The sequence below is a fragment of the Maylandia zebra genome, linkage group LG17 (assembly GCF_041146795.1).
Source record: "Maylandia zebra isolate NMK-2024a linkage group LG17, Mzebra_GT3a, whole genome shotgun sequence".
NCBI lineage: Eukaryota > Metazoa > Chordata > Actinopteri > Cichliformes > Cichlidae > Maylandia > Maylandia zebra.
The window spans coordinates 15,824,688-15,842,799 of NC_135183.1; the positions used below are offsets into that span (position 1 = coordinate 15,824,688).

The 18,112-nt window shown below is 39.6% G+C and overlaps 1 protein-coding gene across 3 annotated transcripts in view; it reads right to left on the reverse strand.

The window, feature by feature from the left end:
• Window positions 1-18,112, reverse strand: part of eps15l1a (epidermal growth factor receptor pathway substrate 15-like 1a) — a 57,250-nt gene that overhangs the window by 38,902 nt on the left and 236 nt on the right. For 2 of the 3 annotated variants that reach the window (XM_076875563.1, XM_076875564.1), the window contains exons 2-13: window positions 11,793-11,834; window positions 11,578-11,667; window positions 10,230-10,277; window positions 9,899-9,994; window positions 9,638-9,706; window positions 8,252-8,377; window positions 7,685-7,744; window positions 6,519-6,761; window positions 5,250-5,407; window positions 3,888-4,044; window positions 2,845-2,907; window positions 2,585-2,605 (exon numbers count right to left, since the gene is read on the reverse strand). In XM_076875563.1, coding sequence (XP_076731678.1) covers window positions 2,585-2,605; window positions 2,845-2,907; window positions 3,888-4,044; window positions 5,250-5,407; window positions 6,519-6,761; window positions 7,685-7,744; window positions 8,252-8,377; window positions 9,638-9,706; window positions 9,899-9,994; window positions 10,230-10,277; window positions 11,578-11,667; window positions 11,793-11,834 — 1,173 coding nt within the window. The remainder of the gene's footprint in view (window positions 1-2,584; window positions 2,606-2,844; window positions 2,908-3,887; window positions 4,045-5,249; window positions 5,408-6,518; window positions 6,762-7,684; window positions 7,745-8,251; window positions 8,378-9,637; window positions 9,707-9,898; window positions 9,995-10,229; window positions 10,278-11,577; window positions 11,668-11,792; window positions 11,835-18,112) is intronic. The other variant, XM_012924162.2, reaches the window with a different exon arrangement.

Below are 18,112 nucleotides of genomic sequence, written 5' to 3' on the forward strand. Positions count from 1 at the left end.
AGTTTATGTAGCCTTCAGGTTTCCTAAGTTTATCATTATCATGCCTAGGTGTTACTAGTTATTTTCCCCTCGTGTTTCCACTATGTTAAGTCTCCCCTGCTTTCATGTATTTTATGTCTGTGGCGTATGTTGTCAGTCCAGGTTGTCATGTTTATATCTCACTGTTTCCTGTCTTATTGTGAAGAGGTCTGGTGTGTCTGTGTTCATCATGTTCAGTTTTACTCTCCCATTGTCACGTCGTTATGTTCATGTGTGTCAGCTGGTTCCCCATGTGTTGCCACTTCCCTCATTATCCTCCTGTGTCCATTTAGTCTGTGTGCTCTCAGCCATTCTTTGTCAGGTCGTCTGCTCATCCATGTCTCATCCCCAAGTACCCATGTCAGTTCACTATGGTTAAGCTTTTTCATGTTTTGTTATTAGTTCACCCAGTTTAGGTTATTGTTTAGTTTTCACCGATGCCCGATTATTTTTACCCTCATTGCTAGCCTCAATAAACGGCTTGTTTTGTTTATCCACACTACGTTTTGGTCTGCGTTTGAGTCCTCCTCTGCAACACATACGGTCTGCCCCAGCCAGACCGTGACACTAACTGCCTTTGGACTTTTGGGAAGAACCCTGTACTTTTTTGCTGTGAAGCAACCATGCGCCACCATGCTACCCTTGTTATGCTTACATGCTGAGTGGAAGATATGTGTGTTGTCTGATCACACACATTTCACAACCAAATAAGCTTTCAGTGAAGTATTATAAAAAAAAGACTGCACATTTCCTGTCTTCATTGCAAAGATATGACTGGCATTTCTTCTATTAAAAATCCTTCTGAGTGGACCTGTCGTGATGCTGGATCTATGACACAGCATTTCTGTTTCTTCTGCTTTTTCTGGCATTGTTTAGGTTTCTGGTTTAATCATTTGCATTTCTAGTCCAGTTAGATATTTCCTGCTAAGGTTACATTTGTAGTTCTAGTCTTTTGTTTTGGTACTGTCCCTCCCTTGCATTCCACATTTCATGTCTAGTCTCCCTCGTCTTCATGTTTGTTTACTCGCCCGTGTCTGTTTTCTGATTACTTTCGGTCTTTCCGGTTGACTGTGTTCCCAAGTCTGTTTGATCCCCAGTCCCAGTGTTAAGTCCATATCTTAGTGTGTGTCTCTTGTTTTTATTTCAATAGTCCCTTGTCCTGTGCTTAGTGTATTCATTTTTACTTCCTCCATCGTTGTGTCAGATTACTTCCAGTCGTGTTTCCCATCTTCTCATTATCCTCTGTGTATTTAGTCCTCTGTCTTCCTCTGCTGCTGTCACATCGTCCCACATGACTGTGTATTCTTGTGCGCTTCGTTTCCCTCTTCCATCTCTGTTCCAAGTTTGAGTTTCAAGTTTGTTGTTTCCAGTTCTCTCCCTTTCAGAACTGCCTTAATTCTTCATGGCACAGATTTAACAAGGTCTTGGGAACATTCCAGAGATTTTGGTCCATACTGACATCGCAGTATTACACAGTTGCCTGCTACACAGTCATGATGCAAATTTCCCGTTCTCGCTTTAACTTCCTGTCATGTTCAAGAAACCAGTTTTAGAAGATCTGAGCTTTGTGACATGTTATGTTATTCTGGTGGTAGCAGCTATCATAAGACGGATCCACTGTGGTCATAAATGAATGGACGGGGTGAGTAATAACCACTGACACAAGGCAGGATGGATCCATACCGTCATGCTGTTTATTTCAAATTCTGACCCTACCATCCACATGTCGCTGCGGAAACAGAGACTCATCAGACGTGGTAACATTGTTCCATTCTTGTGTTGTCAAATTTAGGTAACCCTGTGTGAATGCTAGGCTCAGTTACTGTTGCCTTCCTATTAGTCTGGCCATTCTCCTCTGACATCCCCAGTGTTGGCCATTTCTGGCCACAGAACAGACACTCACTAGATACTTTCTCTTTGTCTTTACTTTTCTTTCTTGTAAATCCTAGAAGTGGTTGTGTGGGAAAAGTAGATTAGATCAGTAGAATGGCAGATTCTGAAATACCCAAGCCAGTTTGGCACAAACAATGCCAATTAATGCCACATTCAGGGTAACTTAAATCACCTTTATTCCCCATTCTGATTCTCAGCTGAACTTTGACGTCTTAAAAAGTGCCACTGCGTAAATGCACGGAGCTGCTGCCATGTGATTGGCTGATCATATGTCTGTCATCAAAGAGTTCAACAGGTGTAATTAACCAAGTGTTTGGTGAGTATATTGTATGTTTAAATAACTGTATCATATATCTGTTTTTGTTGTCATACTGCAACTAGTTTTGCGCGTTCAACTGAGTAGATGATTGCTGAATTGAGTTATTTACTGCAAGACCACAACTACAACTGCTACTAACAGATTTGAGCTTCCTTAAAAGACATCCTCAACAAAAAAGAACCAATTTTTCATCCAGTGATCCTGAATCTTGCCATGATCAAGACAGTTTACAGTGTGAGGCAATCTTACTGTACTGTATCGAAATGGAGAAAAAATTCTTGCAAATGCTTTCCAGGAATCAGTGAAAGCTGAAAGCATTTAGAAAGTAGTATGTTATAAGCCCATGTTACCTACCCACAACTTGAACATTATGGCCTAAGAGAGGAGGAAGAGGCGAAAGGTAGAAACGTTAGCAGCAAAGAGAGGATAGAACAGTGAGCAGTAAATGTCTTTGGTTTCACCAATTTAACCCTTCACAACATTTCCATTTTATTTTGACATGGGTCAGCGTTTGAGTTATTTTCCACTCCCAAGATAACACATGTAGCGGGAAATATGTACACCTTGCAGCCTGAGAAAGAGAAGAATAGGGAAGTAAAGAACAACTGACTCACCCGCCTCATTTCTGACAGAGCAGCCATCTCAGATCCCACTGGAGTAATGTATCCTGACATACTCTGAAACCACAGAGAAGGTGGTGGTGAAAAACAGCATCACGTCTCTGATGATGGTGTAAAAGTCAAGAGGTTTTATTGTCATTTCAACCAGTGAAATGTGTGTGTGTGTGTGTCAGTCCAGTCACTGAGTGTTCAGGAGTCTGACAGCTTGGGGGAAGAAACAGTCTGGCAGTGAGGGCCCAAATGCTCCGGTACCTCTTGTAAGAAAGCAGCAGGGTGAAGAGTGAGTGTGTGAGGGGTGCGTGGGGTCTTCCACAATGCTGCCGGCTTTGCGGATGCAGCGTGTGCAATACTTATAAACAGCAAACTTCTCTGATGATGGTGTAAAACAGCAAGCAAAGTAGCTTTATTCCATGTAAAAACAGAAACTTTTGAAAACCTTTTAAACAAGAGGGACTTTGATTACATTATGTCCCACCAGAGAAGAAATAATCATGGCTTAACAGTGATGACAAAAGCACATTTTGATTAAAAAAACAACAACTAGGCTTTAGGCTACAGGTCATTGTAAAATGTATATAATATAATAATAAACTCAACAAACTTGAAACTCATAAACTTACATTTTATTCACAAAGATACTCATAAAACATGTCTAATGTTTAAACTAAGAAAATGTTAATATTAGCTCACTTTGAATTTGATGGCAGCAGCATGTCTCAACAAAGTTGGCATGGGAGCAACAAACGCTAACGGGCTAACGCATTATCTTGTTAACGTGTTAGCGTCGTGCAGCCCCACGCACGGGGCGATCCGCGTTAACTCGCTAACGGGGATTTGCCGCGTTAATGCGGTTATGGCGTTAACGTCATTTTAACGATAGTGCACTGACAGCACTAGTTTTTATGTTTTATTGTGAATTAAAACAGGTGAGGTACAACATAGGTCTCACTGTGACAGCCAATACTATATCATGCAAGCTGGGGATGTGAATATGTCGACATTAGCACACCTTTAACAGCTTTGATGATGCTACTTACTGGTAGTGGAGTGCTTCTTTCAGAAGGTGGAATCATATCAGCAGTCAGGGATTGTGGAGGATCAATGCCCTTACTGACTTTCTGCTGGATAAGATGCATGGAGAGGGCAAACTGCTCCCTGGTCAGCTTGCCTATCTGTCTTGTATCTGCTAAAGCCCTGCGAGAAACAACATAATCGACAGAGACACATTCAGTTCATTCAGTTAACCTCAGCTTTTATATTGCAAAGATTCGGTCTAATAAAAATACAAAGGAAATGAACCATATCAAGTCTAATAGCAACCAAATCAAGCAGCTCCAAGTTCATTTTTCAATGTCACGTTTGGCACATTTTTTGGGCAGAGCTATGGTACTATAATGATTTTCACCCAGTAATATCTCAGCAAACTAACAACTGGATGTGTCCTTCTTGTTAGCAAAAACTTCAATCAAGGATTTGTGATAAGTGGCAATATCTGCGGAGCTCTTTTTTCTGGTCCTGGAATCTGCTGTGGAGGAATTTTGGCAGCTCTTCTTGGCAGAATTATTTTAATCTTAATTCAGGCACATGAGAGAGTTTTCTGGCGTTTTTGTTTTTTTTGTTTTTTTTTTATCATGGTTTGGCGTGTATGACCCAGTACTCTGGATTAGATTTTTTTTTAGTTCTGTTTATGATTATTGTGTGTTTCTGAATAGTTTGTTCTTTGTTTTGGTAATTTTGAGTTTTCTATCCTAGGATATTTCTCCTCTTTGTTTTATTCTCAGTTTTTGTTATGTCTCCACCATTTGTAATTTGTTATTATCGCTAACTGTTTATAGTTATTTCCCTAAATCTCATCTTTCCTGCCTCCTGTGTTCCCCTTATCTGTTGACTCTTCGTTTCCTCTATCTTTGCTTAATCTGTGTCTCGTTACCCTGGTGTTTGCCATATCTCTGATTACCTCAGTCTAAGGCCTTAAAGATGAAGACAATAGCTCATCTATAAAGTATTTGTCAGAATTTTCCCAAATGCTTTTTTAAAAACACAGCAATGTGTATAAACCAAAATGTATGATTCCGGTAGGTCTTGTTTACCTGAATGAATATAGTCATTATTTAAAAACTGCATTTCTTCTTTACTCTGGTTATTACATTTTATTTGATGATCTAAATCAACCAAGACAAATATGCAAAAAACAATTTTTCACAGTACTGTATTTATATCTCTCATAATGGACTGCCAACATTTTCAAACATTTTGCATCACCAATTGCAATTGACGTTTTAAATATAAAATTCAGTTTTTGTTTTTTTAAACGTATCAATTATTGCACTGCTAATTAATAGAAATGATGAATATTAGTGTCTGCAGAAAACTGAGAAGAATTGTGGTTGAGTTCCTACCATATATGGGCAAGAAGAGTCTGAGAAAGTCCAGATTGCATGAAGATCTCCTTTACTTCCTGTCCACTGACAAAACCATCCATGTCAGCATCCGTCTTCAGGAAGATATCGTCATAGCGGCCACGCTCTGACACAGGGACCACCCAGTTCACCGAATGCTGAAAGAGACAAAGACTCACACTATGTCATTTTTTTATTTTTGACTCTGAATCAACCCTGTTAAAACTATCTGCACATCATTTACCTAGACTTGCAACTTTTGCATGTATGATTAACTATGGTTCTCATTCTTTTCAGGAGATCACTTTACATAATACATACATGCATACATACATACATACATAAGCATTGCACATCAGAGAAATGAACCTACAGAGACTTAGAGAGCTCCAACTCTTTAGGTCTCTATAGGGAGTTTGACTGGAATCATCACAGTTTGAGTGCATGAGAATATAAAATAATGGCTCAGGAAAGAAAAAAGTAATGTAGCCTTACCTGCATTGTTATGACAGTATACTTGACCAAACAGTAACTGCCTGTTACTTTTTAAAGGGTCTACTTAAACACATCAACCTGCATTCACAAGAATTTTAGTAAAGTTGTCCTCAGACTGTCACCAAATCTCAAACTTATCCGAGAGTTTTAATAGATTTAATTTGAAATTCGTTCTGCTAAACGATTCACTGTTTACATCAAGACTTGTTCAAGTTCAACTTAAGTTAACAACTGAGACTTGATGTCTCAGGGCGAGAGCAGGATGGTAAAGAATAAACTCCATCAATAACAAAAGCAGCTGCATCATTATGGCAACACAACTTTGGCTCTTCGCAAGTATCTGCACAGACAGCATGCTAACGCTAAGCAGGCCAAGAACCTGAATCCTGGCCCCAAAACTTCAACAGGTAACAAACAAATGTATACGTTTCTACCTGTTTGAATTCATTTTCCTAATCAAGGATTTGACCCTTTTCAAATCCTTTTTAATAGTATCCTTTGTAATTCTAGGCTACTTGGTGCACAATGATGGTGGAAAATATGAATTAACAATTTTAGCATAGCCGATCTGTTGTGATAATGAGAGAAAAGTGAAGCTGCTGATTTACCAGTCAGACTACGTTCCTCACCTATGGTCACAGGCTATGGGTAGTGAAATACAAGTGACAGAAATGAGGCCCTGGGACTAAACCAGGAGTAATTGGAGAGATTATTTCTCTTGGCTAGCATGGGAATGACTTGGTGTCCCCTTAAATTTTTTAGAATGTTTATTACCTGTCCAGACTTGAGTGTGTGTTTGGGTGACAGGCTGCCAGTGCTGTTGAGCGAGTTCATGCTGCCGTGGGAGGGTGTGGAACGTAGAGAATCTTTAGGTGGAGGAGGGCTTGCAGGCAGTCCAGGTAAAGAGCTGGCCACAGAGCTGAGACTCTTCTTCCTCTTAGATGGAGGGATGAGAGCAGAGGGGAGGAGTGCAGGAACAGGCTCTTTTTCCAAGGCCCGGTACACCAGGTGCATGGCCTAGGAGAGAATATCAAGCTAATACTACATATTTACTGGTTCACATACTCCTGAATGAAATGAGTTATGTCCCAAACCTGTTATTTTGCCAAAAGTCCAAACATGAAAGCCTCACTAGATTGCTCCTAACTTGCGCTGCCACCTCAGAATTAATTCAATTTTATCTATACAACAAACAGCAACAGTCACCTCAAGGTGCTTGATTGACTTCATCAGTGGCGATACTCAATTCTTGTTCACCTGATTCACATTAAATCTTTTGTCTATTGGGTAATAATGAAAAAACAATCAGTTCTTTCTCTACTTATACTCATAATTCATTTATCTTGTTATTAAAGCTGAGACATGACCATTTTTTCCATATGTTGAAACACTGGCTTGTAGGCACGCACAGTTATTTCCAGCTAGAGACAGTCACACAGCACGAGAGCTTTTTGTACCTTGAGTCAAAATTCTGTTCTCTTCTTTCCTAAAACTAAATTATTTGTGTTCATCATATGTGCACGATCCCTACAGTCAAACATGGGGTTTGAGTTTTCTTTCAAGCAACCCTACAAACAGTTCTCTCTTGCCAGTCATGAACTTGATCTCCAGAATTCCTGTTAACCAGTCATTCACATTACTTGAAACTAGAGAAGCAGTGATCTCTTACCCTTCTCTTCTTATCATTTTGTATTTACTTGGGTTATCATTGTCTAATATTTAAATGTGATAAATGTGCAAAAAAGTTTAAAAACTACTTTTTCAGCTGAAAAGGTTAAAAAGTACTGTATTCTTTCTCAAGATATTTGTAATACAGTTTGAGCGTTAATTTTAACCATTGCGGAGATAAGTATTTGTTATATTCACATAACGTTTCAAAGAAACAGATATTGTCGGTCAAACTTTTGCATATCAATGTTAATCAGATGAGTATCACTCACCACTGCAAACTCATCTTTGTCTAGATGGCCATCCTTGTCTATGTCACTCAGGTCCCAAACCTAACAGTAAGAAATAAACACGATTAGTGAGATGACCAATGATAAATGAAAAGGTAACTAAAGTACAATACATTCAATTTCTTCAGAAAAAATACTATTTTCTAACAGTTCATGACATTATCGGGTGCCTGTCACTTGGGAGATAGAGCAGGTCAACTACTAATCAGAAGGTTGGTGGTTTGGTTCTTGGCTGCTCCCAGTCTGCATGCCAAATAATACAAGTGGCTCTCCGATGCATGAATGTTAGATAGAAAGCACTTACTTAGAAAAAAACAGTACTTGTATGAGTGGGTGTGAAGCTTTGAGTGCACAGGTAAAGTAGAAAAGTGCTACTTAAGACCCAGTGCATTTACCGTTTACATTCATATAACTGAATGTTTCTGAAAGAAAACCCATTACATTCTGCCTTCAGTATTTTAAAGCTTCAACACAAACCAAAACGCCATGTTTACGCATCCTTGGGCTTCTTCTTAAGTCCAAAACAAAAATCCTAATTGGACTAAATACCTTCCCAAGGACATCCAGAGGTAGCTTGGAGTTGATTAAGACTGGGCGGACTTTCTCTCCTGACAGCAGGCCGTTGACTGGAACCAGACTTTCAAAAATCCCATCAAATTTATTCTTCTCCTCTGGCTACAAAGCAAAAGACACACTATTTATTTCAAAAGCTTAAACATCTTGTGTTTATTCATACCATAAAGACAAACGTTGCTTTCCCAAATACAATTTTTGGAGCTTGGAGATATGATGGCAATCATCTGCTACAATTTGAGGCTTTGCACAGAGGGGGTTTCTTAAATTATACATAAGCTAAACATAGCTTGTGCTAAATTTAAAAAAGAAGTCATAACTCATAAGCAAAGTTAACACAATGTATGCCATGTGATGCACAAACTCTGAGTGCTGCCAAAGCAAGAGCACAAACAGGTTTTTCATTTGTGTAAAAGCAAAGTATCTGAATATTACAACGTTGTTAAGTTTTCGTGCAAAAAAATTGTGCATTCTGTAATTAAGCAGGTATATGTGTGATTCTATAACTCTGACAAATCACTCTACACATAAATGAAAGATAATGGATGAAGTTTACATCAAAAAGAAAGTTAAGCTATGTACACACTGTAAGGGATCCACAACGATGTGGCAACCACCTACCGTAAAAAGTGAATGTCATTCAGCAGCGTCAAACAATTACAGGCCGCAGCAACAGGAAGTGGGCGGGACCTGAGATAAACTTTTCTAAATTTTCAGGCATGTGACTGAAGTAACTACCAATGAGAGCAAAGAATACAGGTCTTTGTTTTCAATTCAGTTTAATTTTAGTTAGTTGCCAGAGTTTCTTGTTTCAGTTCTATTTTCAATTTTTTAAAACGTTTAGTTTTTATTAGTTTCAGTGTTATTTTTTATTTTATTTATTGAGATATTTTATTTATGAAAATCAGTATAGACATTACACTATAAACATGACTTTTTGAATACAGTCGACACACGTGCTTGTAGAAATCCAAAGCCTGGATAAAAACATCTGTCAAACCTTCATCAGCCAGTTTGAGAAAACAAATTTTGACCACATTAAGGCGATGCTGGAGTGAGGCTCTGGTGACAGGAATAACCCACACTATTTTTCACACCCTCTTTGTCAGGACTCAAATGATCAATAGTCAGTTAAAGACCCTCGGGACCACCTTCAAAGGGGGCAGCCCCCAGTAGGGGTTTATTACCTGGGATTTTACAAACAAAGAAACCTCTTGGATGAGAGGCAAAACATCTTCATAAAACTAAAGACATTGAGTTGCCTTCTTTTCAATCTCTCAAGGCCATTCTGTAATTATTGCTTTACTTCAACATCTCAAAGTCTGCGTCAGTGTGTGTGTGTGTGTGTGTATTTGTACACACCCTGACAGCCCAGTGCGATTCAGCAGGAACAGAGGCTGTGCTGCTTAGAGATGGGCTGCTGGTGTCCTTCTGCAATCACACGTTACAGTGATCATTTTCCAACTTTCAAGAAAAGGTTTAATAATATAATGAATTGAAATGAGTATGACAGAGTCTGTTCATCTACAAAATGAATATGAGCAAAAGAATTATAATTCTAGTAAGCTGTAGTTTCTGTATACAAAATATGACAGTTTTTGCTCAAATGAGGAATATACTCACAAACTTCGGAGGAGGGACTGTTAGGCTGAGACTGGACAAGCTGACTTCCAGACTGTTCTGAGCACAGGCAACCAGTCGTAGAGCCACATAAAACCCCTGAGTAAGAAAACAAAGTGCTTCCCATTGTGTCCTTCACATGTAGTATTAAAAAGACTTCTACCAATTGCTTTTATTAATTAGAACAACAGTATGTCTAAGAGAATTAAACATATTCTCCTCCATGCTCTCAAAAGTACATTTTTATTACTGTTTCTTTGGACAGTGTGATGTAGATCAATCTGTATATGTTTGCTTTTGTTTATTTACAATCATCTCTAAAACTCTACCTCACCTGTTTGTCCAAGTAGCCTTTGCCATCAGGATCAGCCAAATCCCAGATCTGAAACACAACGCACAAGTACATGATTAAAGGTTAAATAAACAAATGAAAAGATGAAATGGAAAAATAACATTATCAACCATTAGTCTTACGTTACTGTGGTTTAGCTGAGTATGTGAGCTGTGCCCAGAAAAAACAGGAGGCTCAATAGCATGTGGAAGAACCAAACACAGCCACAACACTCACCCAGTCTTCATGGTGGTCGCCTGCTTGGTCAAACAATACTGTTGCAAGTCAGCCAGTGTAGCTGTGTTGTTCACTCTGGCACAAACAGCACGTCCTGATACCACAACTGTTCAATGGGCCTGAGGTCAGGACTGCAGCGGGCCATTCCCCCCTCTCCACTCTCAAATTCTAATGGTAGTGTCTGATAAATCCCGCTCTACTGGGGTCAGCGGTGGCATCTTGCAGGACATAGTATGGTCCCAGAATGTGACGATATAGGACTGCAACTGGTTGCAGAATCTCATCTTAATATTTCTCTGCATTTTAACTGCTTCCAATTCTGACAAGCCTTCTTATCACAGAGAAAACTGTGTATCACTGATAGAATAGAGACTGAGAGTAGGTCCAGCCTGTTTCAAACTGAGCTGTCCTGCAGTAACAGTAACAAGTAAGAGTAACACATTACTTTTTGTGAGCAACGACCCCAGCAATGGTCACAACCTCTAACATGTGCAAACATTTGACCACACAACGTGCAATCAATTTGCACAAATATTGTCTTTGCTGCTCAGAGATGATGGTGACTCTCAAAGCGGAGCCGATGAAAACAAAATGAGAATCGACCATGAATCGAACTGATAATGGAATTGGAATCACTAAATTTATATCAATTATAATCTCTAGTTCCAAGTTTTCCCATTTTGTGGATAATGGCGCTCATTTTGGTTCCCTGGACTGCCAAAGAATTAGCTTTGTAACTCTTTCCAGACTGACAGATGTCAGTGACTTTGTTCCTCCTCTGTTGTTGAAGATTTGTGTCTGTTTGTGTGCACACACATGACAAAGCCTACACAGAACTATATTTTTACTTTCTAGATTAAAATACTGCCAAATGAAGCTGCCCTTAGTAAATGGTTACATTTTCCCCTTATTTTAGGTTCTTGTGGGTTCAACCACAAATGGCAAATACACTGGTTCTCATAACGCACTTTTCTACTCTACCCGAGAACTTAAACCTATCTACAAACTCAACCATCATTTTGATAACAGATGCACAGCTGTGTGAGTGTGTCGACTGGTAAAAATCTAAGAGCCATAACCAGCTGTTATGTGATGTGTAACTTTGGCTACCTACCTTTCCCAAAGTAAGGTCAGGGAGTCCAGACTTTTTTAAGAAAAGAGCAGCTTCTGTTGGTCCTACTCTCCCTGTATTCCCAGGATCCACCTTAAAACAAATCATCAGTGCAGTGTTGCATTCCATAGGCATCTCTCTCTTGTACCATCTTTTATATTCTTTTACACAAAATAGGTTGAAGCTTAAAAGTTTTATGTTTTGTGTCATCATCTTACCTGCCTGTAAAAGTTCTCATATACAGGGTTCCCACTGGACAACTGTGACAGAGAAAGAAAGTTATTAAATGATTAACAGACATATATGACATCTACACTATTCAAAAATCACTTGCTTATCACAGTATAACACCCGGTCAGTTAAACTCAATCTGTCTAGTTAGGAAGAATAAACCATTCTGAATCCATTTTTCTTTCTTTGGTACAAATCAAAGAGACAGCAGGTGCACTGGTGAGGCAACAAGACAACAACCGAAAGGAGAATGGTTTTGCAGGTGCTGGCCAAAGACCTCCTCATCCTTCTTCAGTGATTTTCCAGTCAGTTTTTCTTTTTGTTAGTCTCCTTAACACTACTGGTAGTATAAGACAGCAACTGCAAGTCATTCAGGTTGCAAAGGTAGTCCAGCTCCTCCAGGATGGCACATACCCATATATATCATAAGAAAGTCTGCCATGGCTTTCAGCCTAGTCTCATCTCAAAAACATGTAAATTGTGTCGGCTTTCAGCACCTGACCTCCTCGGGCACTCCCCGTGGAACGCCCGACGAGTTTAAAGCTAGAAATCAAATACCTGCGGGGGTTCTGAGTCAGTCTTTATCTGGACAATTTAAAAAAAATGCGTGTATATCGGATTAATTTTTGTTATTACAATCAGTAGAGATTTCTGAATTACACTGGGGATGCAGTGAAGGGGCTCTGTGAACAACTAAATGCAACTTCTCTGATGATTTGGCAGAACAGAATGGCTTTAGATAAGATAAGATAAGATAAGATAAGATACCTTTATTAGTCCCACGAGTGGGAAATTTCATGTTAAGGCTGCCGACCAATTGCACGCAGTGGCGGCACCATCTTACCCTCCGACCATACATACATTGCATGAAAACATCACATGGGGAAGACAGGTCAGAGAGGTATAACAATGGAAAATGCACAACATGAGGAAAGATAAGGAGAAAAAAAATAACTCCCCCCAGACTGAGCTCCAACAGGGAGATCAGTTTGAGAACAGAAAAAAAAACATCTCTGCACATAGCACATGAAAAAACTCTTAATACACCAAAGAACACATGACAAGCAACAGGGGTGGGTAAAGGGTGAGAGACAGCCAGTGTAGACAGTGCATCCGGGCCTGCAGCATATGTGCTGGTCTTCTTGATCCACCGTCAGCATCGGAAGGGAATAAGCGTCGAAGGCGTTTGGAGGGGGAGGGGGGATGAGTGTATATCTGCATGTGTATATATATGTCTGTGTGCGTGTGTGTGTATGTGTCCAGAGTTCAGCTGAGACAGTGTCCTTCGCCCTGGCAGGCAGAGAAGGGCAGGGTATGCAGGATGTTCAAGGCTAGTTGTTGCACGTTTATCCCTAACAACACGCCACCTGATGACACTGTGATTCGAGCATTAGAGTAGCTCACCACCCTTGCTGATGAATGGGCCGAGCATTCGGGATAAGCAACCTGCAGTTGCAGTACAGTGGCCTTGTTGACTGTCTGCAGATGCTGCTTCATTCCCTAAATGAGAAAATTGGTCCAGAGACTGATTGACACTACTCTAACCAAGACGGTCTACATGTATCACCAGATAGGGCAGAAAGAGAACGACTAAAAAGATGACCTATGATGACGCTACTGAAGTGTGATACAATAATGACAGTTCTGTTAAAAGCCCAGACAGGACAGAGATAAGAAGAAGAAGAAGAAGAAGAAGGTGTACTTTATTGGTCCCCGTGGGGAAAATCCCTCTCTGCATTTAACCCATTCACTTAGTGTAGCAGTGGGCAGCCATTGGGCGCCCGGGGAGCAGTGTGTGGGGACGGTACCTTGCTCAGGGGTACCTCAGGGTAGCTGTTCAGGGGAATCGAACCCCCGACCTTCCGATCATGGGGCCGCCACTCTACCTACTGAGCTATCCCTGCCTGCATGTATTAGCAGAAAAAAAAAGAATGCTTGGACACTGCTAGCATAATAGACAGGTTTTTGACAGGGCTCCCACACAAACGCAAAGCAGAAGATGATGCATTGCCAAATATGCTTCCAAACCAAAGAGGAGAAGCCTTTGAGTACACCTGTACAATGGTGGGTAATGAGGAGAGGCTGCAGTGTGTTGTCTGTCTTAAAACTGCTACCTTGAGACAGTTTAAAGCCTAACAAGCGAAGATCCCACTTGGAGACAAAACATCTAGAGCACAAAGACAAGTCAGTTGTCTTTTTCAGACAAAAACTTGTGAATTGTCGTGCTCAACAGTGTCTATTTACTATTATTTTCTGTTCCGGACAATCCTCAGCTCAGCTTCAACAAAGTTGCCTACCAAGTGGCACAGTGTAAAAAAAACCACACAATGCCGGAGAGATTGTCGAACTGAAGAGCCATAGAAGTTCCGTAGTGTGAAGGTATTTCGGCTATTTCAAGTCTGACAAAAATTAGAGTAGCGTGCACTGTAAATTGTGCCGAAAGCAAGTCTGGAAATACAATAAACTGGTGCATGCGTCACACTGTGCGCCACGTTATTGTTTCGGTGAAATGAATTTCTACAATACTGTTACTGTTAATTCTACTCTCTGCAGTGTTTAAATGCTTACATATACACACAGTTACTGTCCGTCCACACATACGACTCGGTTCTGCTTCTGTGCCCCAGCTTTGTTTACTTTTTCCCACCGAGGCTTCTAGACTTCTGATTGGCCAGTATTTCTGCACGGTTAGGAATCTAGCTCCACCTGCTGCTTTGGCATGTTCATAGCAGCGTTTTCCTTCATTTCTGCCTTTATGTGTGGACGGGATTATTTTTTAAAACGAAAACGGAAAATCTCAGTTTTCAAAAATACCCGTGTACGTGTGGACGTAGCCTCAGTCTCTGACTGGAAGCGCTAATTCGTCATTCGGCTTTTGTCAGACTAAAGTAACTGTTAAAACTGTTTGAAAAGCTCAGCTATACAACAAGGAGAGATTGAGAATTTCCTTTTAGTTCTCAGTTTATTTGATATTGACAAAAGTTAGTCAGTTTTGTCTGTTCTTCTGTAAAACAAACTAAGATTTATTTTTAGAATTAATATTTTGTTTCTAAGTGGAATTGACAATTTAGTCTGTTTCGTTTGTTCTATTTTGAAACTTAAACGCTTTAGCGGCTGCCTTTTGTGTAGTTTGCAATATTTGCCTTTATTTATCTGAAAAAGTCTCATGTTCCTTAAGTACATCTACCCTGTTGAACTTATTATGGGAAATAAATATTTAAATAAAAACAAGCTGCTGATTATTTCACATTTTACTTGTGAGCAACGGCACATTTAAATCTTACAAATATAGTTATTTGGCTTATATCGTGATATAGATCGTTATCGCCTGAAATGAAAAAAACATATCGTGATATGAAAAAATCTCATATCGCCCAGCTCTACCACACACTATTGAGGAGTAATAAATACTTCGCTGTGCTATGGATATGGTTTCAACTATGACTGATGACACAACAGCCAGCAAACTACAGGCTATTTATGATATCTGAAAGGACACAGAGGAGCAGCTTAAGGTGTGTGACAGCCGCTTTGCTCTACAGATGGATGAAGGCACTGAGAGTAACAAACAGGAGGACTTTGTGGGGATCTGCAGACTAGACTAGCAAGCTATGGCTGGGAAATGAGGAAATGTGGACTCATTTGAATTTGAAATCATTCATTGACAACAACAAGCTGCAGAACACAGTGATCTCATGCATGAAAGAACACATGTCTGCCCTTCAGAAACATTTCTTGAGATATTTTCTGGTGCCGGATTTTAAAAAAAGGATGACTGGATCCGTGACCCCTTCAGTGCAACACCACTTGCTGGCTTCAACACATCTGAGGAGGAACAGTTCATTTATCTCACCTCTGATTCAACAAAGAGGATGCCGTTTAAGTCAAAGACACTGGCTGCATTTTGGATTGGAGTGGAAAAAGATTACCCACTTTGACCATACATCTTCCTTTTGCAACATCCTACTTATGTGAGGTAGGCTTTATGCTGTGGCTTCAATCAAAACAAAATACAGATCAAAGCTGGGCATTGAATATGAACTCGGAGTAGCAGTCTTAACTGTTACCCATGTTTGAGAAGATCTGCAGCAACAAGCAGGTTCACACCAGTCACTGAAAAGAAAAATATTTAGCCCGTTTGTGAACCACTGCTTTACACTAAGCTTAAGGAATGCATCCCTCTGGACCATCTGGGTAATGAGCTACCAGAACTTTTTATGTAAGTGGAGACATTTATTTCTTACAATTTCAGTCTAAAGAGTTGTGCTGACAGATTTCTTTCTTTGCTGCAACAGCTTTTCATTTATCATGTAGAAAAACAGTTATATATTTAACTTCTTTACACTGACAGAAAGGGGAGTTTCACTGGACCCACTTAAGGTGTAAAAATTTCTGTCATCGTTGTATTTTTACTCAGTTGTATATAGTATTTGTATTCTATTTTTATCTTATTGTATATTTATTTTATTTTATTCTACTGTATATAGTATTTTATTTTATTCTATTCTGTACAGTTGTGTACTGTATTTATTCTTATTGTATTCTAATTTTTGCCTCATAACTTTTGCACTGTCCACTTCCTGCTGTGACAAAACAAATTTCCCACGTGTGGGACTAATAAAGGTTATCTTATCTTATCTTATCTTAAAATGACTTTGACACCTCTGACATAGAGGTAACACATCTGTGAATGTTGTGGACAAAAATATATGGCACTTAAAAGAAATACAAATAGAATCTGAACTTGGGATTTTTGGTTTATTATCATCTGGTGTGGATTATTTCTGTTATGCTTTTGTTGAGTCAAATCGTTACCAGTAAAAACTATCTGGAGTATAGCTAGCTAACTCTGATGTGATGCCATCTTTTCACACAGACCTCGTACGGTTTGTAACCATCCCACTTTGTTATCCTTCATCATAAATGCAGGCATGTGACTGTGTACCACGGTTTAGAGCATACATACATAGTATTATCTACAAATTTGGTAATTTAAGACACTGGTTGTCTCAGTCTTTTTTATTTTGTTGGCACAAACCGAAATCACTATATGATCACACTGCCAATGTATACAGCAGAATGCAAATGATAAAATGTGTTACACATAGTAAGGGGAAAGTATTGTGGGTAATCATCAGAGTAACAGAGGATTAACATAGAGACCTCACACTGCATCACCACAAGAATTAACAATCCCAGTTTGTTATCCTTTGTCATCAATGCAAACACTAAATAAAGGAGCTGTTACTATAAAATGCTGCTCCAGTTCACCCATTTAGACAGCCCAAGAAGACATCACACAGAGGTCACACTACCAGTCTGTGATAAGGCCAGAAGCTTATTTAGTAGGCAAGCTTCAGAAAAATCAGTGAGGAGGCATAAGGAGAGAGCAACAGTCTGTGGTCACCACCTGTAAAACCATTCACTTTCTGGGTTTTGTATCATTATTGTCTCACCAGAATCACGGCCCCTTAAGGCGACTGTTGTGATTTATATAAATAAAACTTAAAGGAAATAGAATTCATCATCCATCCATCAAATGCAGCTACCACTATCACTGTATTTTAAACGACATTTTTTTTCTGCCAGCTGAAAGAAACCAAGCAAAAATAACCCCAGCAAGTAAAATATTTTTGCCTGACCCTTGGGGCCTCCACACTCCATAAGGCATTAGTTTTGGATAAGATGAAAAAGAAGAACAAGAAGAAGAAGAACTGAGGAGAATTATTTCAGTGCAGATAGAGGACGTGCATATCGCAACATAACAGGTCATTCAAATATATAACATATAACGCTTCTCTATTTTGCTATTTAAAATCCGTTCATTCATATCATATCATATTATACAACTGACGTGCAAACTCGGCAAGCAAGACTATCATTAGCGTGGATGCTATCAGCCTCGACATTAACTCCCACAATGAGAGCTAAGAACCGTTTTATTTCGGCATGATGAATCTTAAACAGCTCAATGCACAGCCTGCTTGGATGAGCGTTTATCCTCATCCTTGCAGTACTAGGCTAGGTTAGCTAGGGCTTGCTAGCTCGATGAGTGAACGTTATTATAGTTTATGGACACTTTTTTCCATTTACGCTCCACTTTGCTGTAACCTTATGTACAGCTTTCGTGGTGCTTATTGTCTTAAACGTATAATAATAATCGGGCGACTGCATATTATATATTTCGGGCGTAGGTAAATGGCCACACTGCTAGGTACTGCCAGCTGATGCTATCCAGCCCGCTACCTAACGGTACTGCAATAGGCCTTTCTTTCTACTAAGCTGCCTGCCTCATTACCAGCTGTAT